The sequence below is a fragment of the Lutra lutra genome, chromosome 7, assembly GCF_902655055.1.
Source record: "Lutra lutra chromosome 7, mLutLut1.2, whole genome shotgun sequence".
NCBI lineage: Eukaryota > Metazoa > Chordata > Mammalia > Carnivora > Mustelidae > Lutra > Lutra lutra.
The window spans coordinates 84,625,067-84,649,475 of NC_062284.1; the positions used below are offsets into that span (position 1 = coordinate 84,625,067).

Sequence of the window (24,409 nt, forward strand, 5' to 3'; positions counted from 1 at the left end):
TTTTACTTTTCCTTCCCTTTTGACCCTTCTTTTATATTTACTATTCCCCCCTGGATCATAGTTCAGGATTATTTTACCCTCTTTTAATCTTTCTTCTCATAAAAAAAATGAAACAACAGTATAACTGAGAACCTTTACACTGAATTAACAAATTCTCTAACAAAAATCCTTAACAAAATGGAGTTGAGTTTTATAAAATGTGACCCTGGTACTGGTTAATAAAGCTAGACAGATTATTTTATACCAGTGATTTTAATTAAAGTGAAAGAGTAACTTAAATACTTTTTACTGAAATATCTTATAAAAAGAGATATCATCTCCAAACACTACTAACCCAGAAATGAAATGGCTCTATTCTAATGAATGGGAATAATCTCTGATACAGGGAATACTTTTAGAAGACTTGAGGTTAAATGACCACATATAAACTATCCCTCAAATATTTAATGTCTTAATGTCTAATGTCCGAAATATCCCATGATAACTTCCTTTATATCTAAAGATTATACATATTTAAAGTGGATTCCTACCTTTATCAAATCACACTTGCTATTTTTGAGCTAAGTGCAACAAGAATTTAATACATCCTAAAACCGTACTTGGTCCTATTGTTTCCAAACTACTGCAACCAAAATTCCAATAACCAGAACATTTGTTGTGTTCTATAGGCATATAAAGTGTTTTATTTAGGCCATTTCTAAGGATTGTGCTTGAAAGGTTTTGTGTGCAGCATTCAAGCTTATCTTAATGAACACAGTCTCGTCTTTGAGAGATCATGTATCGTCAAGGTCTGCAGAGTTTTCATTGTCATTTGCAACAAGAGCTTCTCTGTTCTCATAAGTCCAGAAGCCATTCAGGTCAATTAGAATGGTGGTGACTGTGTCTCCTTGATTACTGTTGATTAAATCCTGAAGAGAGATTTTCAAAGGATCCTTTGGTTTAACCATATCAAAGATTTCATCCTGTGAGAGAAAAACCACAATGAAATCTATCTGATTCACTAAATTTCTATTATACCTTGATGTGAAATACAAGGCTGGCACTTGAGCTTATGTAAAATTCTTTGTTCTAGTTTTTTTCCTTTCCAGTTCACACACAGGCAATCTCCTTTTCTCTATGTACAATCACAGAATTTTACTGAAAGATTCCTTAGGTACATAATAGCTATCCATCCCCCTTTCCTTCTCTCCCCACCCTTTTTAAAAAAAGATTTTATTTGTTTATTTGACAGAGGGGGCTGTAGAGCACAAGCAGGGGGAGCAGCAGGCAGAGGGAGAAGGAGACTCCCTGTGGAGCAGGGAGCCTGACTCAAGACTCCATCCAAGGACCCTGGGATCATGACCTGAGCTAAAGGCAGATGCCTAACTGACTGAGCCACCCAGGTGCCCCACTCTCCCTCATCTTAAAAGAGAATGAAACTGAGGCTCAGAGTTTAATCCAAACGACATAGCAAATTAGTGGCAAAACTAATGCAGCATTCTTTGAATACATGTTAAGTATCCTAAACTTTTCTATTGTCTTTTAATTGGTGGTGATGTATGGTCTTGGTTTAAGTGCAAACTCAGCTCCAACTAAAAACATAAATGCTTCCAGAGTCAAGATAATGACAAACGTCATTTCCAATATAGAGGTCAACCTTTTATACCCTGGATTTAAGATGGGTGGTGGGTGGGGGAGGTTCAGTTTTGAAGAATTAGTCATATTAAAGAAATAGTCATCCAGAATGACAATGAAATTGTGCTAAAATTTACTGGAATAGATGAAAATACTTCTATATTACGAGGTATACTGTATGAGTATTTACAAGGAATTAGATACATGTTTTTTCATCTTTTTGTAGTAAAATTACTCAGAAGATCTAGTGGCATTTAAGGAGGCAAACTACATTTTAAAAAGATTAGAACAATTCAGGCTGCCTGGGTGGCTCAATCGGTTGGGCATTGGACTCGATTTCGGCTCAGGTCATGATCTCAGGGTTGTGAGCTCAAGCTCCACACTCAGTGCAGAGTCCGCCTGTCCCTCTACCTCCCCCTGCTTACATGCGCATGCCCTCTCTAAATAAACAAACAAAATAACTCTTTAAGGGTGCCTGGGTGGCTCAAGTTGGTTAAGTGTCTGCCTTCAGCTCAGTTCATGATCCCAGGGTCCTGGGATCAAGCCCCACGTGGGGCCCCCTACTCCACAAGGAGTCTGCTTCTCCTTCTGCCCCTCCTCCCACTCGTTCTCTCAATCTCCCTCTCTCTAATAAAATCATTAAAAAAAAAGATTAAAACAATTCAGGTAAATGAAATGTATGAGCTCTTAATCTTGTATGTTTATGAAACCTCTTTTTCTAGGTTAGTGGCAATTTAAAATTACTAGTTCTTAGGTTGTTTGTTGAATAGCTTCAGATTTGTCTCATTTATATTAAACTAAAATAGCCCTTTATTTTATACTTAATTAAAATCAGATGGGTTATTTTATTATAGTACTTAACCTGAACCTGAATCTATGTTAGGTACTATAGGTTTTTTACAGCTGGTGAAAGTCTGACTACGAAAATGAAGCATTAGCCTGTGTTTCAAATAGTGGTAGTTTTCATATTGTAGGATTGATAGCTCCTTAATAATACAAAAGCAAGTAAGACCTTTGAAAGAGTAGATTTAAAAAGTGCCCAAACCTAAATACATTTGACCTTTGAACAACACAGATCAGAAATGCATGGGTCCAGCCAGACGTAGATATTTTGGATAAATACAGTATATTGTAAATGCATTTCCTTTTCTGATGATTCTCAGTTACATTTTTTCTCTAGCTCCATTTTTAAGAATTATAGTATGTTAAACATATACAAAATATGTGTTAGCTATGTTATTGTTTATGTGAAGCTTCCAGTCAACAGTAGGCTATGAGTAGTTAAGTTTTTGGGGGAGTCAAAAGTTCTACATGGATTTTTCAGTTGCATGGGAGAGGGGCATTACTTCTAACTCCTGTGTTGTTCAAGGGTCAACTGTAGTTACCAAGATTAAAAATTCATTTTACACTGGAATAGGCTGCCAAAGGATGCAGGCTATATTTGATTCTCTTTTCAATCAAAATGAATGAATGCTTCCAATGAAAATACAGTCTGACAATGCTAACATTATAAACTATGCAAATCATTATTCCAAGTGTGGTCTCAGTTTCTAATGATTGAAATTTGGTTCAGAATAAATAACAGCAAATACTTGGTTCAGTTCAGTACTTCGTATTCGTAAGTTTCTTTCATACAAAATTTCACTTAATATAGATGATTATCTGCTATTATATTATTTTTTAAAAGATTTATCTTAGAGCATGATATACATGTGTGCACAAGGAGGGGGAGGGGCAAAGGGAGAGAGGGAGGGGAAACAGACTCCCCACAAAGACCGACGTGAGCTCCATCCCAGGACCCTGAGACCATGACCTGAGTCAAAACCAAGAGTCAGACTCTTAACTGACTGAGCCACGCAGGCATCCCAACTGGTATCCCATATATTAAAAGAACACATAAGGGGCACCTGGCTGGCTCAGTCGGTAGATCATGTGTCTCCTGATCTCAGGGTCATGAGAGTTCAAAAGCCCTCACTGGGTACAGAGCTTACTTAAAGAAAAGAAAAGAGAAGGTAACCTTGACATCTTGAAATGAAACAGGATCTTGTCCATGGATTTTCATGAGTTCCTGTATGGCCTGTATGGGTAGGAATAAGTCTGTAAATAAAAAATATACCACAGCCCCCTTCCTGTCCCATGGCCCGTTCTAGTCCCACATCTTTTCCTATCAGACCACAAGCTTTATCTTTTCAACCACTCTTGCCAATGTTCTCAACTTCCTTGAACTTGCTTCACATCCAGTCAACAAAATTTAAACAATGATCAGTATAACCATCAACCTTTGTAGATCTCTATCTTGCTATTGAGAATTCCAGAAAAAAGTATACAAGGCCACAGATTGTTACTACCATATAGGAATGGTCTCCAACCTCCCATGGGCCTTTACATGGCCTAGTAATTATTCTGTTATGCCTGATCCCTGCATTCTCCAGGAATGCTGTGCATACCTTCACCATTCTTTAAGACACCCAATCTGCCACCTCTGCCTCCCACCCTGTATTATGCCTTATACTTGACAGAAAAAAAAAAAAAAAAATGGAGGTAAGCCTCCCTCAAACTCTCTTTTTTTTTTTTTTTTTTTTTTTTTTTTTAAAGATTTTATTTATTTGACAGAGAGAAATCACAAGTAAGCAGAGAGGCCGGCAGAGAGAGAGGAGGAAGCAGGCTCCCTGCTGAGCAGAAAGCCCGATGCGGGGCTCGAACCCAGGACCTGGGATCATGACCTGAGCCGAAGGCAGCGGCTTAACCCACTGAGCCACTCAGGCGCCCCTCAAACTCTCTTTTATAACAAAGCCTTTAACAAACACAAAACAGAACAGAACAACAACAAAAAAAAATATTACAGAAGAAACTACTGTGATCCAGGTGGACTAGTAAGTATTTTAGGGGAGAGACATTCACTAGAAAATGTGAAGCTTAAAATTCTTGGTAAAGAATTGAATAAATATGTTGCAGATGCCTACTCTGTATGTGGTGCCCCCAATACCAGCATGTGCACAGGTTATCTCTTTGCAGCAGGTGAGAATCTGAGTATACTCACAGCCACTAGAGCCGCAGACCTGGAGACAGGGTTGAGTGCACCATCTAGGCCGACCTTTATCAGTGGGGTATTGATAAAGACTCTACGAACAGCTTAGGACTGCAGGATGCAGCACCAGTAAGTATTTACCTTAACCCATATAACCAAGCCTAAATACTTTGATAAAATAAATGTGTGTATAAAATATTTTAAAAACAAAAATTTTAATATTCTAAGAGAAGATACTGTAAAGAACTCTTCATGAAAAAGGAATGAGGGGCACCTGGGTGGCTCAGGTGATGATCCCAGGGTCCTGGGATCAAGACCCTCATTAGGCTCCCTGCTCTGCGGTAAGCCTGCTTCTCTCTTCCCACCCCACCTGCTTGTGTTCCCTCTCTTGCTCTCTCTCTCTGACAAATAAATAAAATCTTTAAAAAAAAAAGAAAAAGGGTTGAGTGTTTAATTTCTAAAAATATTTAGTCTATTTTTCTAAAACTGAATTTTCATTTAATAGGTCTGCCTGAAATGGGGCATTGATAGGATGAGTTGGTGTTATACTCTCAGATTAGCCATGGATTCAGTTTTTTAAAAATGTATCCTAATACTGCAATTGTAGTTTATCCTAATATTGGTATTCATTACTGCCTAGGAAATCATTATGGAAGTTTTAGGGGATTTAACATAAAACTATGAATTTTACATACTATGAAACTCAGAACCAAATAGTTATTTTTAAAGTATCCCAGATATTTAAATGGAAAAGGAGAAGCCTCTGGGGAAAAATGTTTTGTGACAAAGATGTGAAAATGTCATTTTCATTGTTTAAAAAAAGCCATTTTTCCTACTGTTCTTAACCATATTTTAACCAAAAATCAGTCATTTAAAAACTAGCCATAGAAATAAGATAATAGTGAAATACTACTGTACAAAACTATTCTACCAAATAGAAAAGTCACCATTCAGGATAAAGAAGATGTGGTATATATACACAATAGAATACTATGCAGCCATCAAAAAAATGAAATCTTGCCATTTGCGACGACGTGGATGGAACTAGAGGGTATCATGCTTAGCAAAATAAGTCAATCAGAGAAAGACAACTATCATATGATCTCCCTGATATGAGGGAGAGGAGATGCAACATGGGGGGTTAAGGGGGTAGGAGAAGAGTAAATGAAACAAGATGGGATTGGGAGGGAGACAAACCGTAAGTGACTCTTAATCTCACAAAACAAACTGAGGGTTGATGGGGGGAGGGGAGTTGGGAGGGGGGGGTGGGGTTATGGATATTGGGGAGGGTATGTGCTATGGTGAGTGCTGTGAAGTGTGTAAACCTGGCAATTCACAGACCTGTACCCCTGGGGATAAAAATATATGTTTATAAAAAATAAAATAAAAAAACAAAAAACAAAAAAACAAAAAAAAAACTTCACAATAAAAACCTGTTTTCACAGGAAAAAAAAAAGTCACCATTCAAATTTAGGGATGATTTGTCTTAGAAGGGCAGACATTCCTATTTTTACACCCTGTGCATTTGAATGCTCATCAGATAAGATAACATTCAAATTTCCCTTCTCAGAACTCATCACATTATTCTCTGAGACCACCTAAGACACAAAATAAGCACTTCAGCAAATCTGTTTTCATGCTGAAATGCAGCATACAATAATTTTAAAATTATTAAAATAAATATTTTTTACAGCACAGCATTTAAAAGAATCTACTACTACCAAAGTCTGCAAAACTTCTACCTTTTCTGAACTGTTTAACTGAAGCTTCTGAAGGATTTTACACACTAGTTTTTGATCACCAAAGCACAAAATTTCTCATGTATGTCTGTATCTCCAGTGGCCAGTATAGCCCCTGACACATATTTATACATTTAAGGTTCTACAACTAACCAAATCAGCTTTGCTTTAGTCTACTTATATTTTTAAAAAATAGAAAAAAAACAAAACTAAAAGACTTATTTTCTTCTAAAATCTGTTAGTAAATTGGGATGTCTGGGTGGCTCAGTCGGTTAATTAAGTGTTCAACTCTTGATTTCAGCTCAGGGTTTAGTCTCAGGGTTGGGAGTTCAAGCCCCATGTTGGGCTCCATGCCAGGCATGGAGCTACTTAAAAAATATTAATAATAAAATCTGTTAGTATACCCTTTTGTTATACTTAAATATCACAAATTAGATAAAATTGTTATATAGATAATTTAAATCAATTTAATATTGTATATATAAGTATAATATAATTTAATATTGTATATTTAAGTATAATATTATCTTAAGGAACAATGACTCATTTACACAAATGAGACTTACCCTAAAAAAGTAATTAAGTGAAAAGACATTCAGATATCCTTTGTTCTCAATATCAAGTAATTTGAAAATATACTGCAGAGCTGCCGGTTCTTTTCGGTTTTCTAATGCAAGAACAAAGTCCAGGTAGGTTTTATAGTCCTGTAGAAAAGAAGATGACATTCGTTAGAAGTCTTGTTTGGAATGAACTTTTCAATTGAATATCTAATGATTTAAAGCTATTTTACAATCAAAGATGGCAATTTTTAAAATTTAAATTCAATTAGCCAACATATTTTTTAAAGATTTTATTTATTTGAGAGACAGAGAGAGAGAGAGAGAGAGATCATGAGCAGGGGGAGGGGCAGAGGAAGTGGCAGGCTCCTGATGTGAGACTTGATTCCAGGACCCTGGGATCATGACCTGAGCTGAAGGCAGATGCTTAACTGACTCGGCTGCCCAGGTGTTCCTCAATTAGCCAATTTATAGTACACCATTAGTTGCATGTAACACTCAGTGCTCTTCACATGATACTGCCAATCACCCCATTACCCCATCCCCCCCACCTACCTCCCCTTCCACAACTGTTTCCCAGTCAAGAGTCTCTCATAAAAATGGCAATTTTTTAAAAAATATGAAATGAGATATCCATTTGTATACTTAATATTGGTTTCTAGAGGGCGCCTAGGTGGCTCAGTGGGTTAAGCCGCTGCCTTCGGCTCAGGTCATGATCTCAGGGTCCTGGGATCGAGTCCCGCATCAGGCTCTCTGCTCAGCAGGGAGCCTGCTTCCCTCTCGCTCTCTCTCTCTCTGCCTGCCTCTCCATCTACTTGTGATCTCTCTGTCAAATAAATAAATAAAATCTTTAAAAAAAAAAAAATATTGGTTTCTAGAAATTCTACAAAGCAGTTAATCTGTATAGGACAGTTTGGGGATATAGCTCATTTTCTTATGAGAGAGTTGCTGTCTTAAGAAGTAATTTTATTTTATTATGCCTTTGAAGTAGATAGGACAATGACTGAGCTATTATACAATGCCACTAAATTAGTATCTTCCTTTCAGTGTGATAAGTTTGTAAAAAAAAAAAAAACAAAAAAAAAAAAAACGAAAAAAAAAAAACCAGTTTATCTGGAATGAATAGAACAGTATATTTAAATAGTTATTTTGAAATATTTAAACATTTTAAAATCAGATAAGAATAATAATAAGCCGGGGCGCCTGGGTGGCTCAGTGGGCTAAAGCCTCTGCCTTCGGCTCAGGTCATGATCTCAGGGTCCTGGGATAGAGCCCCGCATCGGCCTCTCTGCTCAGCAGGGAGCCTGCTTCCCTCTCTCTCTCTCTCTCTGTCTGCCTCTCTGCCTACTTGTGATCTCTGTCTGTCAAATAAATAAATAAAATCTTTAAAAAAAAAAAAAGAATAATAATAAGCATCTTAAAAATACCCAATATTATACAGTGAACTGAAACTGTTCTCATCCAGAAGGCAAAAAAGCACAAATGAAAGCCAGAAAGACATGAAGAAAACAGAAAGCTTTCTCTACAAAAAAGGGATACTCATTACTTTTTTTGCACGGTGAAAAGAACACTTTGGATATTACACGTAGAAGAAATTTTATATTCTCGTAGTTTTTTTTAGGCTAAGATTAAGAGTTCCTTTTGTGTGAATTGCAGTATAAAGAGCTAAAGAGATGCAGCCTCATCACGGTCTAACTCCATCCATAGCTGTAGCCTCTGACTGTATTCACCAGAAGTCATTAGTCCACTACAAGCTACAAGCTCCTCATTGTCGACTGTAGACAGCTGTAGGAGTCACAAAGCAGAGTTCCCCCTTTTTCCCATACTGCTAGCTAAAAATGGTGTTTAGAAAACTGCTATTCAAGCTAAGTGATAAAACCTAAAACACCAATTCTCTTCTGACAATATGACCATTTCTGAAGTGTCATTGGTTTGATAATTTATCACATCCTTAACACATGTTTTTAATAGCAAGGATGGTGATTTTAAAATGCTAGGTAGAAGGGCAACTGGGTAGCTCAGTGGGTTAAAGCCTCTGCATTTGGCTCAGGTCATGATCCCAGGATCCTGGGATCAGACCCCACACTGGGCTCTCTGCTCAGCAGGGAGCCTGCTTCCTCCTCTCTCTCTCTGCCTGCCTCTCTGCCTACTTGTGATTTCTGTCAAATAAATAAATAAAATCTTAAAAAAAAAATAAAATGCTAGGTAGAATTTCCTTAAGTATTGTGCATTGTTGTGGTAAGAGGACAGGGCATGTTAATCAGTAGCTATTAATACAGCCACTTACAGAAAGAAATACAACTTGATTCTTAGATTTAAATCACGGCATCTGTGGTACACTCTCTGATCTGGAAATTTAATGAACTATCTACATCTACATGAAAAGAGTCAACAGGATTTGCCGATTTTTCAGATTCTTTTTTTTCTCCCCTAATCCATACTCCTTAGGGGAAGGTAGGCAGGGGAGATGGGCTAAAAGAGTGATGGGTATTAAGGAGGGCACTTGTTGGGATGAGGATTGGGTGCTGTAGTAAGTGATGAATCACTAAATTCTTAATATTACACTACATGTTAACTAACTGGAATTTAAACAGAACTTGAAACATTAAAAAGAGATACACTGATAATGAAATGAAAAAATTATTAAAATTTTATATTTGTCCTGAGTCCATAATGTTTTTAAGAAAATTTACCTTAAGATTAAAGGCTCCAAAATTCACAATTTGATTAGTTCAGATTTAAAGATACTGATATAAAAATAATGCTGTATCACATCAAGGGAAAGGTTCGTGAAAACTGTGGGAGCCTAAATTTTTAAGACTTATCAGATTTAAACTACTACCATTTCTCCATCATAAGTGAGACACTCCTGGAAAACGCGATCTAAGAAGACGTTGGTCATGGTTGCTGTTCCATAGCGGGAGAGTTCTTCTTTACTGAGCATACCATTGTGATCCTTATCAAGATTCAAATACTGGCCTTGGGAAGAAAAATGATAAAAAGACATTTATGACCAAAATAAAAATCTGAGGACAAAAGAATAAACACCAGAAGTTCTTTTTATTGGTTAATACTTTGATCTTCAATCTATATTAGGGTAGTGCCCTGCACTCTCTATCACCACAGTCCCTAAGCTCTGCATAAAGCCATGGCCTTTGGGCTATTGCCATCACTATCTGTTTTCAGTTTGCAAACTTTTAGAACTTTCCTAAGTTTCAAAATTAGAGACAGGGGTGAATAAAAAACACTGACATGCTGGCTCTTGAAAGCAGAGATCAAGGATGCCAAAAGGAATCCAAAGACCACCCAAGAGAATAATGGAGCATACTAATAAAATTAAAGGAAAAAGCAAACAGTCCTAAGAACACTTGCCACTGTGGACGCTGACAGCAGTGGCATTTTATCACAATGCAAGATAATGACTGATGTTCATAATGATGTTCCTGAGTCAACAAGAAAGGATCAAATTACATTCTGTATGTTCTATTAAAGAGTAAGAAAATGACAAGTAAATTTTAGTAACCTAGAATATTAGCTCTTAAAGTAATTAGAATACTTTCATCCTAAGGTAAATAAGCCTATGTATAAAACTGCCCTTTGAACGCTAATTAACTGAGGAATGGATCATTCAAATTTTAGCATTATGACAAGAACCATACCATATACCCTTAGGGCAGAAGGTGCAGAAAACCAATTAGTTTCTTGACTCTCCTTGGACAGTTCCTCATCCCTTAACTAAATAAACACAGAGACATAATTAGAAGATAGTAACTGTCAAGTGATATAATTAGGTATTTAAAAAACATATTTACCTCCAATAAATCATCTAGGAAGCTGCATGCTAAAATATCTTGAATTTTAATCTTCCCTTTAAAGAACAAACACAGTTTCATTTTTTAAAAAAGAGGAACTCAATATAAAGGCATTATTTTAGAAGAGTAATCACACAATTGATATTTTAAAGCTTCATATCTTTCATCAAGAACAGCTCTCCAATATATTACATATCAGGGATAACAAATCATTTCAGAATAACTGGTTTCTTAGAACCAGAAGGAGTCAATGTTTATCCAGTTCATACCTCACTTTGGAGATGAAGAAACTAAGAAGTTAGGTGACATGTCCACTGTCACAAAGTTGGTTCTAGATAGTCCAAATAAATCATAAAAGATCTTTATATATTAAAGGCAATGACATAGTAGAAAAATGAATGACATTTTCAAGACTTTAGTTATTGAGATTTAGAATAATATCCTTAAAACATCTAAGATTTTCTTTTACCTGTTCTTAGAGGGTCTAAAAAGAAGAAGAATTTCCTAACTGCTGTACAGACATAGAAGGAGTAAAAAGACTTTTCCAGCCCATCTAATTGTGGCAAAGTAGGAATAAGTTCCAATATATAGTTTTCTAAATCCTGAAAGAAAACAAATCAAAACGTTAAAGAGTTAACTGTCCGATCTTGTTTCTTTGTTAGACGCTGGAATGCTGAATTTCAGTCCTAAAAATTATTCAGCACTAATAGTATATTAGTGATAAAATAAAATCATAACTATGTTAGTGGTAAAACCTATATTGTCTGCTTTTTGTTTCAATTTAACATTTTTGAATAAGCAATATATTTGGTATAATTCCAAAATCAAAAGGAACAAAAAGAGGGTGCCTGGGTGGCTCTGGGCCTGATCTCAGGGTTCTGGGATAGAGCTCTGCATTGGCCCCCCTGCTCAGCAGGGTGCCTGCTTCTTCCTCTGCCCCTCCTCCTACTTGTGCTTTCTCATGCTTGGTCTCTCTCTCAAATAAATAAAATCTTGTATTTATTTTTAAATTTTTAAAAAAGATTTTAATTATTTGAGAGAGACCGAGATAGCAAGAGAGAGCACAAGCAGGGAGAGGAAAACTTCCCACCTCCCCCCTCTATTTTATACTCCCACCAGCAATGTGAAGGCTAAACCAACAGTTCCCAAACTATGCCCCAGGAATGCTTCAGTAAACTCACAGGGGTGCAGCAGGATATTAAAAAAATTTCAGGGAAACAATGACTTCACCAAAGAGTGCAAAACAGATGTGGCTATGAGCTAGAGCTATGACCTCAAGATAGTGCACATTATCAAAACTGATGGGGATACATGCTTTTTTGATGACATAAATCTTTGTGAAGCTAAGTTCTTGATGGTTGTCATAAAGCAAGTACCACACAGAAGTTAGTGTGGAACGGGAAGTGAAGGACAACTGTCCAATCTTAACTGCCAGGATTGACTGGCCATAAAGTGTGCCCCATGGGCACAATTTCCATTAGTATTTGTAATTTAAGAATGAAGCAAAAATATTACTTTCAACTTAGGTGTATTTTTTTTTCAAATGGCTAATATAATAAGCTTAATAAATACTTTCATAAATTGTTCAGAACTAATAAATGAAACTTAGGTATTTCTTTTGACCTAAAAGCACTATGCAGAAATTACTGAGATACTAAGGGCACTGCAAATTAAGAGTCTGGGAAATCATGGCCTATTATATATTCCCTTATTAAAAGCATTATCAAACTTTCTGTTCTTTGTAAGCCTGAAAAATTCCTGATGCTAACATTTGTAACACTCAGGAATAATGAAAAGTTTTCCTCTTTCTTCAATGATTTTTAATCCTGTTAAAACACTACATTCTTGGGGCGCCTTGGTGGCTCAATGGGTTGGGCCTCTGCCTTCATCTTAGGTCATGATCCTAGGGTCCTGGGATCAAGCCACAAGTCGGGCTCTCTGCTCAGCAGGGAGCCTGCTTCCTCCTCTCTCTCTGCCTGCCTCTCTGCCTACTTGTGATCTCTCTCACTCTGTCAAATAAATAAATAAAATCTTAAAAAAACAAAAACAAAAACAAAAAACCCCACTACATTCTTTTAATTTTCTCCTTTGAAAAGCTATTTTCAAAAGTTGGAGAAAAAGAATCTAGAAAAGATTTTTGTGGTCAATATATACTTTTGGGGGGGTCAATATTCATTTTAAAAGATTTTTAGTAACACATTATTTGTGAAAACAAACAAAATCAGAGAAAGAAAAATAAAATCACCTTTGATCCCAACACTCAGTGATAACTACTGTTAACATTCTGTGTCTATAGAAGTTATTAAAGTAGGTTAATACTTACAGATTCCCGAAGGTATCCTTGTCCAGCAACATCATATAAACTGAGTCCTATTCTTGTCTGATGAAGCCAAACTAATAATAAAGATATAATGTAATTTTAAGATCTGTCCTTTAGCATATATATGGATAAAAGGAAATAAACAGCTAGATTAGAGGGACAAACTAATAACTTTATATACTTCTTCACATGCATATGTTACTTATCCAGTAACCCTAAAATTGTTTGTATCAAAATATACCATAGAATTAATGGCAGATATCAACAATTCTACCCTGCCTAAAGCGACAATAAAGTTGATGCCCTTCAAAATATTCTTTTTTTTTTTTTTAAATAATTTCTACATCCTACACGGGGCTCAAACTCACAGCCCCGAGATCAAGAGTTGCATGCTCCACTGACTGAGCCAGCCAGATGCCTTACCTCGTGATTTTCATAGTAACGTTCTTTTTTCTATCTTACTTTATTGTAAGAATACAGTATATAATACATGTAAGATATAAAACGTGTTAATCAACTGTTTGTTATTGGTAAGGTTTCCAGCCAAAAACAGGCTCTTAACTGTTCAGTTTTTGGGGAGCCAGAACTTATACTCAGATTTTCGACTACATGAGAGGTTAGTGCCCCAAACTCTGTGTTCTTCAAGGGTCAACTGCATATTGGTAAAACAGAATTACCAGTGAATTAAAATCATTTAAATCACTACATTAAAACTCTTGGTTCAGCTTTTATTTTTTATCTTATTTTACTTTTTTAAAAGATTTTATTTATTTATTTGACAGAAATCACAAGTAGGCAGAGGTGGGGGAGGGGAGGGGAAGCAGGCTCCCTGCAGAGCAGGGAGCCCGATGCAGGGCTTGATCCCAGGACCCTGAGATCACGACCTAAGCCAAAGGCAGAGGCTTAACCCACTGAGCCACCCAAGTGCCCCTCTTGGTTCAGCTTTTAATATATAACTCTTAGCTAGTATCTTTAGGATACATGTTTTTGTTTTGTGTTATTTATAATAATGAACCCAAATTTATGGTAGAAAATCTTGGCTCTAGTAAGTTCCTCCAGGAGAGAATCAGAAAAATAAAAAATAAATCTGCATCCAAAGGTAAGAAATAAGAAATTCTGCTCTTCAGGGGTGTGTGGGTGGCTCAGTTAAGCATCTCACTCGTGATTCTGGCTCCGGTCAGGGTCTCAGGGTCCTGATATCCAACTGTGTGTTGGGCTCCCTGCTGGGCATGGAGTCTGCTTGGGATTCTCTGTCTCCCTCTGTCCCAACACCTACCCTCCAACCCTGACTCATGCGTGTTCTGTTCTCTCTTTTACAAAAGAAAAAAAAAAGAAAGAAAGAAATTCTGCTATTTATTCAAACTTACTAAGAGAGTTGTTTCACATAGAATATTGTAAAAGCATGTACCAAAACCTCCTTGATTCCCAGATAAGAGTTTAAACACAATGAAAATGAAATCACCTTTTCTCATGACATAATTGAAGAACTGCATGATAGAAATTCTTCCATAAGAGTCTGTATGAAGGAGTTTTGCGAAGACTTTTGCTGTGAAAAACTGCCTAAGGAAAGGAAATAAAGATTAAAATTATCTCCCAACAGAGCAAACATATTGAATTAGCAAACTGCATGAATTCAATTAAAAACCAAAATGAAAAAAATCAAAGTGAGAACCACAGTTCAAAACTTAAAATACTGTCAGACATCTTTGAATTTTATCATTTTATGAAAGGCTAAAACAACCCAAAAAAGAATGAAAACCTATACTCTTGTATATAAATGTACTATATATATATAGTTAATAGTATATAAATACACTATATTATAAACTATTATTTTTTTAAATTATTTTTATTAACATATAATGTATTATTTGCCCCAGGGGTTCAGGTCTGTGAATCATCAGGCTTACACATTTCACAGCACTCACCATAGGACATACCCTCCCCGATGTCCATAACCCAGCCACCCTCTCCCTACCCCTACCTCCCTAGTCCTCAGCAACCCTCAAGTTTGTTTTTTGAGATTGAGTCTCTTATGGTTTGCTCCCTCCGGATCCCATCTCATTTCATTTTTTCCTTCTAAACCATTTGTTTCTTTTAATAACTTCATACCAATGAAGTTTTGCTTGACTAAATAATTTTTAAATTTCATTAATAACTGAAAGGACTCAAACTGTCACACAATTGACTTATATTTTCATTGACATTTATTTCTGGCATTTCAAATGCTTAACATAACATACTCCTTTGTTAATTATACTTAATGAAACTTACTTGCACTTTGGTCCAGCTTTGTCACCAACCTTTAGAAAATTTTCATAATTAATCATTGCTTCCTCTCCAATCATAGGCGGTGTCTGGTGCTTATCCAGCAAAAACCATAAGTTCTTAGGAGAATTCCAGAAATGAAGATGTTATAGTTAATAAAACAAAATTTAACATCGTTAAATGTGTTATTTCCATTAAAATAATAGTCTGATAGTAGAGATTTAATAGTAAGATGAATCTCATTCCCTATTACCCTTTTGATTACTAATAACATAATACAAATAGCTGGCGTTTACTGAATGCCCAAGTTTAAAGTTTTCATATATGGAACCTCTTTATTTTTTTATCTTTTACTTAAGCTTTTTAAAATTATTGTGTTCAATTAGCCAACATATAGTACATCATTAGCTTCTGATGCTGTGTTCAATGATTCATTAGTTGCACAGAACACCCAGAGCTCATCACAACATGTGCCCTCCTTAATGCCCATCACCCAGTTATCCCATCCCCCCACGCTACAGTACCTCTTTAATCCATATAACTGTGATGCAGATAGATACTATTATCCCTACGTCACAGATGATAACTGAAGCACAGAAATGTTAAGTCCATTGCCCAAGGTCACAGAGCATGGCTAGGATGTGAACCCCCAAAGTCTGACCCTATAGTAGTGTTTCTCAACATTGGCCTCACATTACAATCACGTAGGGACTTCAAAACAAAACAAGATCTTGGGGAGCTGGTGCCCAGCCAAGCTCTGCAGTTGATTTTGGTAGGACTCACTGCTCCAGGGCCTGTGTGTTCACCCACTCGGCAGCTGTGGCTCCATTAAGACACCCTGAGGTCCTGTATGACTTTAGTACAAATAAAAAAATGGCTAAGGTCCAAAGCAACCTTTAATCCTTTTCTTACCTGTAATTCTTCATTATCTAACAGTTCTCTGCTTTTCCTCTGCAGAAAGACAGCTCTGGATTCCTCTCTTAATTTCTGTAGTAAGACTTCATCTTCAGCTGGCAGCTAAAAATACACTAGAGTTAATTTTTACACTTCAATTCTAGACTATTATTGGATTATGTAAAATATACTGGGCCTCATAAAGTAACTACATATTGCATTGCCTCAAATTATGTTTTGTATCTCAATTTTGCTTAACTTCAAGTTATCATTCATTCAGAAAGTTCATTTAACAAAAAGAGATCCAGAGAGAATCCAATGATCAGTAAGGCCAGATCCCTGCCTAGAAAGAGCTAATGGTCTAGCCCAAGTTTGATTTTATATTCTTAGAGCACTCTTTCCACTCTAACTTTAGACTGACAAAGAATTAAATTAGAACTAACTGAAGATACACGGTCTTAGCAAAGTATGCCTTTTGAGCTTGAATGATCTTACTTCTTGGAGATGGTCAAGCCCGGGTCTGTTATATTCACCTCCTAGGCAGACAGTCTGCTCGCTGGGGTGATTTCCATAAACAGGGCTTTAAAATGACGGATTCCAGCTCAACCTCAAACAATTTGCTTCGAGGATTTCTTTGTTGTCTGTAACTCAGCCCCGTTAAACCTAGCTAAGCAACCATAGTCAAATTTGTTCTTTCATTTCCAAGAACTAAGATGCCATCCCTCCCATCCAAAGGAATGGAAAAGGAGGAAGCATTAAAAGGTAAGGCTGGGGCTGAGACTGTGATCGTGCTCCACTGGCTAGTCAACCAGCTTAATCAGCTAAGGAGAGAAGTGGTAACTAAAGACAGCAGGTGGTTTCTCCAAAGCAGTGGGAAGACAGAGAGAGAAGAAACAGAAGAACATTCCACAAATCCACATCTGCAGACAGGAGACCATGTGGGATCTGGAAGAGGTCACAGAGAGAAGGAAGAGACAGAAATGGGGTAAAAGGAATTCCTCAGGAACCACAGGGTAGATCAAAATTTGGTACTGGTACTTCCAGTACAGGAAAGTTGAGTCCTTGGTTCAGAAATGGGGTCATGTCAACATCTAAGGGCTGTTTCTGGGTAAGATACTATTTCATAATCCTGATTAAATGAGATCATGAATATAAAGTGCTCTGAAGTACATCGGCACTCAATAAACATCAATTCCCTTCCTGCTCCCCTAGACTATAAAAGGTTTTCAATTGTCTAGTGGACTCTGTTTAAGAAAGTGTGAAATGCATAAAGTGGGAGAAGTACGTATGATATGATCCCACTGTTATTAAACACATGTGTACACAGAGGTATGGAGAAGGATTCATGTAGAAATATTTATTTACATCTCTGTGCAATGTTATGGGAAAATATCAGCTATTTTTTCTCTTTTCCATGACAAATGTGGATTAGTCATATAATTTTTTTAAAGATTTTATTTTTAAATAATCTCTACATCCAACATGGGGTTTGGACTCATATCCCAAGATCAAGAATCATATGCTCTACTGACCCTAGGGCAGCTAGGCACCCGTAGTCATATAACTCTCAAAAGATTGGGAAATAGTATTACAGAAAGGTTTCCAATAAAAATGGTTCACTTGGAAAAGGCTTGTACTTGAAGAAATGTTACAACTATCTAAATAATTCACTTATATTAATACATTGCTCCTAAATATAAGCAAAACAACATTTACCATCTTTGTAAATAATGTTATAATTGAGTTTAGAAGGTAGAAAATTAAGAGACATGCAGCTAAAATTTCACAGTTAACTTTTCTGTGGTCACATCTTACATAATACTAAATAGATCTTATTCTTTCAGTGGCCTTCAATTTCAGCTGTAAGTAGCTTTCTTAAGGTCTTCCTGTCTTCTATACTCTCTTTCAAGGAGTTCTTTATGGTTTTGGCACAAGCAAACATAAGTACAACTCTTCAAGTTTTCCATTTTAATCTATTTTTCAGTTTAACCTTGAGCAAAATGTATTACACCTTAAGAACATGGGTAAAAGACAAAATTAAAAATGGTAATCAGCCAAGTAAACCTAGACACATGATCCAACAGAATACCTACTGCTAATATCCGTAAGAAAAAATAGGAAGGAAAAGCCTGTAAATCAGAAAAAGGGGGCCAAGTAACAACTTTGTGTTCTTATACCAATTTATGTCAAAACTTGAGATTTATAAGAAAAAGCAACTTGAGATTTTATCAATTTCAAAACAGTAAGATCAAATACAATGAAAGAATATATAAAATTTAAAATATAACCTCTATTTATTTATATAAAAGATTCTGATCCCATTTTAAGAGTTAACGTTTCATTTATAAACTCCATGAGACATTTGCTTAGATACCACTTACCCTGTAATAAAACCGGGGAATGGTCTTATAGAATTCATTTGTGCTTTTTCTATCCCCTTTCCATTCTGAGTAGTATTTGGTAAACAAATCCATTTCTTCATCTTTTAATTCTTGTTCACTTTTTTTTTCTGGTAACAAAACAGATTGAAGGGGGAAGAGCACTTTCAAAATCAGTATTTTTACCTACTTATTTTTTTTTTATTTTTTTTTTTAAAGATTTTATTTATTTATTTGACAGAGAGAGATCACAAGTAGATGGAGAGGCAGGCAGAGAGAGAGAGAGAGAGAGGGAAGCAGGCTCCCTGCTGAGCAGAGAGCCCGATGCGGGACTCGATCCCAGGACCCCGAGATCATGACCTGAGCCGAAGGCAGCGGCTTAACCCACTGAGCCACCCAGGTGCCCCTACCTACTTATTTTTTTAGAGAGAGAGAAGAGGGGGAAGAGGAGAGGGAGAGAGAGAGAGATAATCTTTTTTTTTTTTTTTTAAGATTTTATTTTATTTGCCAGATAGAGATCACAAGTAGGCAGAGAGGCAGGCAGAGTGGCAGGCAGAGAGGTGGAAGCAGGCTCCCTGCCGAGCAGAGAGCCTGATGCGGGGCTCGATGCGGGGCTCGATCCCAGGACTCTGGGATCATGACCTGAGCTGAAGGCAGGGGCTTTAACCCACTGAGCCACCCAGGCGCCCAAAAAGAGAGATAATCTTAAGCAGACCCCACACCCAGTGCGGAACCCAACACGGGGCTCAATCTCACGACCCTGAGATCATGAACTCAACCAAAATCAGGAGATGGGTGCTCAAACCAACTGCGCTACCCAAGCACCCCTTAAAATCAGTATTTGTTTTTACTCTGGTGTAATTACAGTGCAAAAAAGACATTCAAAATTGTGCTTATACACTGAACATCTACATTCATTTTCTTGAAGCACCAAGAATTGGAAGAGCCTCCCCTGCATCTTCAACCACATCTTAGTTGCTCCCTCTACTTCTTTTTGTAACTACACTTGTGTCTTCCTCAAGTCACTTTCTTCCAGACTTCTGGTATGTTCATGATTCATTCCATCAAAAGTACTTCTTGAGCACCTACTGTGTACAGAACAGTACTAGACACTAGGGCTAGCATGGTGAGAAAACAGATGCAGCCCTTGACCTCATGAAGTTTCATCCTTGCAATCACTGTTCCTCTAAGTAATGGAAACCTCTTCCATCTCAGGCTGCTCTTAGCCCCCAGCTGGCCTGCTACTGGCCTACAGCTGTCTCCTTCAGTCCGTCCCCTGCACTGTGTATTGACCACAGCAACTAGCGCACACTGTTTTTCAGCTCAAGGTCCTGCAATCGTCAAGGAAGCATAAATGTTTATGAGTAACCGTGACCCCTCAGCTCTTAAGAGGGGTCACCTCTGTCACTCGGTTCCATGGCAAGACCACAGATCTTATCTGTTCCTAAATATACTAAATTTAAATTAAATACACTCTCAGATAATTTTTCTCTCCTGGTATTTCAAAACCTGTCATGATACCTACACATCAGCCTTACTGAAATCTTCAGATCTGTGACCTATTTTCTCAATAGTCTACTTTCCTTCTCCTGGTCTCACTTCTTTCCAATGTGCCAGAGCCGTTCCCCTGCATTTCTGCCGCATGTGCCAAGTTAATTTTTAACCTTATCTGTTTATTCTTATTTTCTGGCCATTTCTTTTTTGTTAATCTTTTTTCCTCATTTCAACTTAGTAGTTTGGCTTCTGAGTCCCAAATGTATGTCACTAACCCAGACATTGTTCTTGAACTTTAAATTCATACATTCAAAACAAAATATTTTCATCCTCACCTCCAACATATCTAAAATAATTTTCCCATCCCTCACCTTACTATTCTTCTTCTAATTCCACATTTCCAACCCAGTTAGTGGTATTCATCTAGTCACCCCAGCCCAAATCCCTGGAGTCATTTTCATGATTTCACTTATTCTTTTTCATTCAACTATTCTAGGGACAAGCAAGTATAAGTATGAGTGGACATGTACACATGTGTCCATACCTACATATGGCTTTCAATACAGTGTCAGGGAAAGCCTCACTGAGATGAAACTGAGCAAAAAATTTGAAGAAGGCAAGGAAGCAGTCTATGCAGATAAACAGGGGGAAGTGCATACCAGGCAAGGACACAGCCAGCGCCAAGGCCTGAAGACAGGAGTGTGCCTGGCGTATCCAGGAAAGAAGGACGCAGCCAGTGTGGCTGCAGCAGAGTGAGCCAGAGGAAAGAGTAGATGAGGGAAGGCAGGTAATGGGAGTCAAGGCCACTAGGTCATTAGAAAGACCCTGGCTTTTATTCTGGTGAGGGAGAGAGCCAACAGCAGCAATTAGGAGGCTAATGTCCAGGTGACAGATGGTGATGGCCGTGGATTGTGGTGGCTGCAATAGAGGTAGTTAGGAGTAAATATTCTGGATATATTTTCTTAGTCTCAGGACTTGCAGACAACTGCATGTGGGTATCCGACAAAAAGAACAGTTGAAGAGATCTCCAAAGGTTTTGACCTGAGCAGATGGGGAAAGTAACAGGTAAGCAAGTTAGAAAGGAGATCAGGAGTTCAGTTTTGGACAAGTTTAGGATTAAGATACCTATTAGAGTCACCTGACATGGCCACTTGACAAATGGCCATGTCAAGTAGGCAATGAAATATATGAATCTGGCATTTGGAAAGTGGAGATATAAATTTAGGTGACAACAGCAAATATACATTATTTAAAGCCATAAGAATGGCTACTTTCACCATGAAGGTGAGTATAGATAGAGAACAGAAGCTGACCAAGGACTTCCTTAGCTTTTGGGCACTCCAATGCTGAGTTGCTGGGGAGAAGAAAACAAAGACTGAGAAGGCATGACTGGTGGGGTGGGAAGAAAACTGAGGGAGTATGACTCCCAGAAACCAAGAGAGGAAAGTATGTTCAGGGGGAGAGCCAACTACCATATCCTGGCAGGGAATGCCAGCAGGCCAAGTAAAGTGAGGACTAAAAACTGACCACTGGAACAGCAATGGAGATCACTGATGATCTTGACAAGCAGTAATTACAGCACAGATTTAATCAACACTTCTTCTAACAAGCATTGCTGTAAGGGGAGCAGGGAAGTGAGGCATAGGTAGAGGTAGAAGTTAAGACAAGAAGTTTCTTTAGGGTGAGAGAAATACCACCATGTTCATACAGTGATAGGAATGACTGAGAAAGAAAAACTGATGCAGGAGAGAGGCGACAACTGCAGGAATACAACTCTGAATAGCAAAAATGGGATCTGGCACACCGATGAAGAAAACAGCCTTATATACAAGTTGTACAACCAAAATGACTTGCTTATTATTTATCATCTCTCCCAACACTAAAGCCTAAGTACCACAAGGACAAAGACTTTTGTCTGTTTTGTTTACTGCTATAGCCTAGAATAGTATTTGGTACATAATATGGATGCAATGGAGTGGGTATTTACCCCAAAGATACAAATGTAGTGATTTTAAGGGACACATGCATCCCAGTGTTTATAGCAGCAATGTCCACAATAACTAAACTATGGAAAGAGCTCAGATGTCCACTGACAGATGAATGGATAAAGAAGATATGGTATATATATCATGGAATATTACACAGCCATCAAAAATGAAATCTTGCCATTTGCAATGATGTGGATGGAATTAGAGGGTATTATGCTGAGCGAAATAAGTCATCAGAGAAAGACAATTTTATCTCACTCAAATGCAGAATTTAAGAAACAAAACAGAGGATCACAGGGGAAGAGAGGAAAAAGGAAACAAGATGAAACCAGAGAGGGAGAAAAAAACATAAGAGACTTTTAATCATAGGAAACAAATAGGGTTGCTAGAGGGAAGGGAGGATGGAGGGATGGGGTAACTGGGTGATATACACTAAGGAGGGCATGGGATGTAATGAACACTGGGTATTATATAAGACTGATGAATCACAAACCTGTGCCTCTGAAACCAGTAATACATTATATGTTAAGTAATTGAATTTAAATAAAAAATTTTTTAAAAAATAAAGCAAATTTACTTCAACAAAAATACCTTTTTTTGACAGCCAAAAAAAAAAAGGAGAGGAGAAAGTACAAGTACAGGTGACTTTTTTTTTTTAAGATTTTATTTATTTAAAAAAAAAAGATTTTATTTATTTATTTGACAGAGATCAGAAGTACGCAGAGAGGCGGGGGGGGGGGGGGAGCTGGCTCCCTGCTGAGCAGAGAGCCTGATGAGGGGCTTGATCCCAGGACCCTGGGATCATGACCTGAGCGGAAGGCAGAGGCTTTAACCCACTGAGCCACCCAGGCGCCCCTGAAATGATATTTCTTACATGGGATATATTACAGCATGTTTGTCAAAGCTGATTCAAATGATCCAGTGGAGAAGAAAAACTTGATGATATATGAGATTGAAGGTAAGAACAGAGTGAAGTCAGTGAATAAAAGAAAGGGAACGTGATCTGCTGTTGGAGTGGAGGAACTGTCTCAAATACGAGTACGGACAGTTCATTTGGAACAGTAAAGGCAAAGTATATGGGGATCTATGGTGGGGAAAGGGCTGATAGAAACGGTAAGTGGGAACAGGTGAGGTTTTTTCTTTGCACTGACTTTCTCAAATATATACACAAGCTCATCAACTAAAGATAAGGAGTAGATAGCACATACTGGAAAACTAGAGGTCTGGAAGATGAAAACTGCCTTAGAGTGTAGGAGAATGAAGACGGAGGGAAACACGGAATACGTGCAAATGAATAACCGAGACACCTGCTTTAGGTTAGTGGACATGAATTCAAAGTGAGACAATTTACCACGGTTCCGTTTTTCTCCAGCCACTTTCGGCTGCCCCGAGGGTACATGTGGAATAAGAGCTTCAGCCAGGCTGGTTAACAAGCAAGTGTGAAGGAGGGGGGTAAAGAATAAGGAAAAATTGATTATAAATCTAAAATGCATAAGGAGAGAAGTGAAAAGTGTGTTAGTAAAAAGGCATTAAGATCAATCAGTGGGTTATAGGTTGTAGTAGGATCGAAGAACGGTTGGAACCGGGGTCCTCAATTATCCTCAAAAGCCTTAGTCAAGGCCACATAAGTGAGTGCTAAGATAGTTCTTCATTCCCGCAAACCTTTTCCCGGGAAGTGTGGGTCAAACCTCTCAGTACCCCTAAATCACGTCCCATCTGCCTTTGTCAAGAGAGCTTTTATAGAAGCGTAAAGTGCGGCTCCCAGAGGCTGCTCCTCCCCGACCTCCCCCCTACCTGCTGGAGTTTAGGGCCGACCTAACTCCGCGAGCAGCCCCTCCCAAACTCACTGTAGGTACCTGTGCTGGGCGACGCTAACCGCCGGCGAAGAATTTCTTTCCAGTCCATCGCTGACTCCCGCACAGCAGCTCCTGCATTTGCCGTTCACTAACCGCTCCACCCCCTACTAGCTCAGACTGCAATCACCGCCCAACCCCGTAAAGGTCAGGAACGCTCGAGCGCCATCTTGCACACGGGCGGAAGTGGGCTAACCAGGCAGAAACCCATTATAGCTACTGCGGAGAAAACGGCGATCACCTTAACAGCGGGGAACGCCGACCTGAAACAGACCGAAAAATGATCTGTAAGGCAGAGCCCAACTTCCCTAAGTCCAATTTTAAAGGTGCAGGATAAGGAAGCCCACGTCTTTATTTCTTTAACTTGGGACTTTGGCGCCTGTGTACCACGTGATTCCGGAGTCCTACGACGCTTCCGGCCTGAGGAAGAGCTTTTATGCTTCACAATTTCTTTTCATCGGTCA

At 38.0% G+C, this 24,409-nt stretch overlaps 1 protein-coding gene across 1 annotated transcript; it reads right to left on the reverse strand.

Moving 5' to 3' along the window:
* Nucleotides 1-655: 655 nt before the first annotated feature.
* Nucleotides 656-24,183, reverse strand: PPP2R3C (protein phosphatase 2 regulatory subunit B''gamma). Its single transcript, XM_047736508.1, has 13 exons — nt 23,949-24,183; nt 18,614-18,741; nt 16,251-16,355; nt 15,345-15,457; nt 14,533-14,630; nt 13,074-13,144; nt 11,220-11,352; nt 10,751-10,806; nt 10,598-10,673; nt 9,781-9,917; nt 6,948-7,085; nt 3,632-3,691; nt 656-962 (listed from the first exon to the last, which is right to left on the reverse strand). Exons 1-13 carry the CDS (start codon nt 23,995-23,997, stop codon nt 774-776), a joined length of 1,353 nt encoding a protein of 450 aa, XP_047592464.1. The 5' UTR covers nt 23,998-24,183; the 3' UTR covers nt 656-773.
* Nucleotides 24,184-24,409: the final 226 nt, after the last annotated feature.

What these genes read in the sequence shown, in the direction of transcription:
- PPP2R3C (XM_047736508.1), bottom strand. Translation starts at nt 23,997, where the DNA reads ATGGACTGGAAAGAAATTCTTCGCCGGCGGTTAGCGTCGCCCAGCACA. An exon ending in TTCCCCGGTTTTATTACAGG is followed by an intron (nt 16,356 to 18,613) that starts GTAAGTGGTATC and finishes GTGTATTTTTAG; the next exon opens with CTGCCAGCTGAAGATGAAGT. An exon ending in TAGATAATGAAGAATTACAG is followed by an intron (nt 15,458 to 16,250) that starts GTAAGAAAAGGA and finishes AATTCTCCTAAG; the next exon opens with AACTTATGGTTTTTGCTGGA.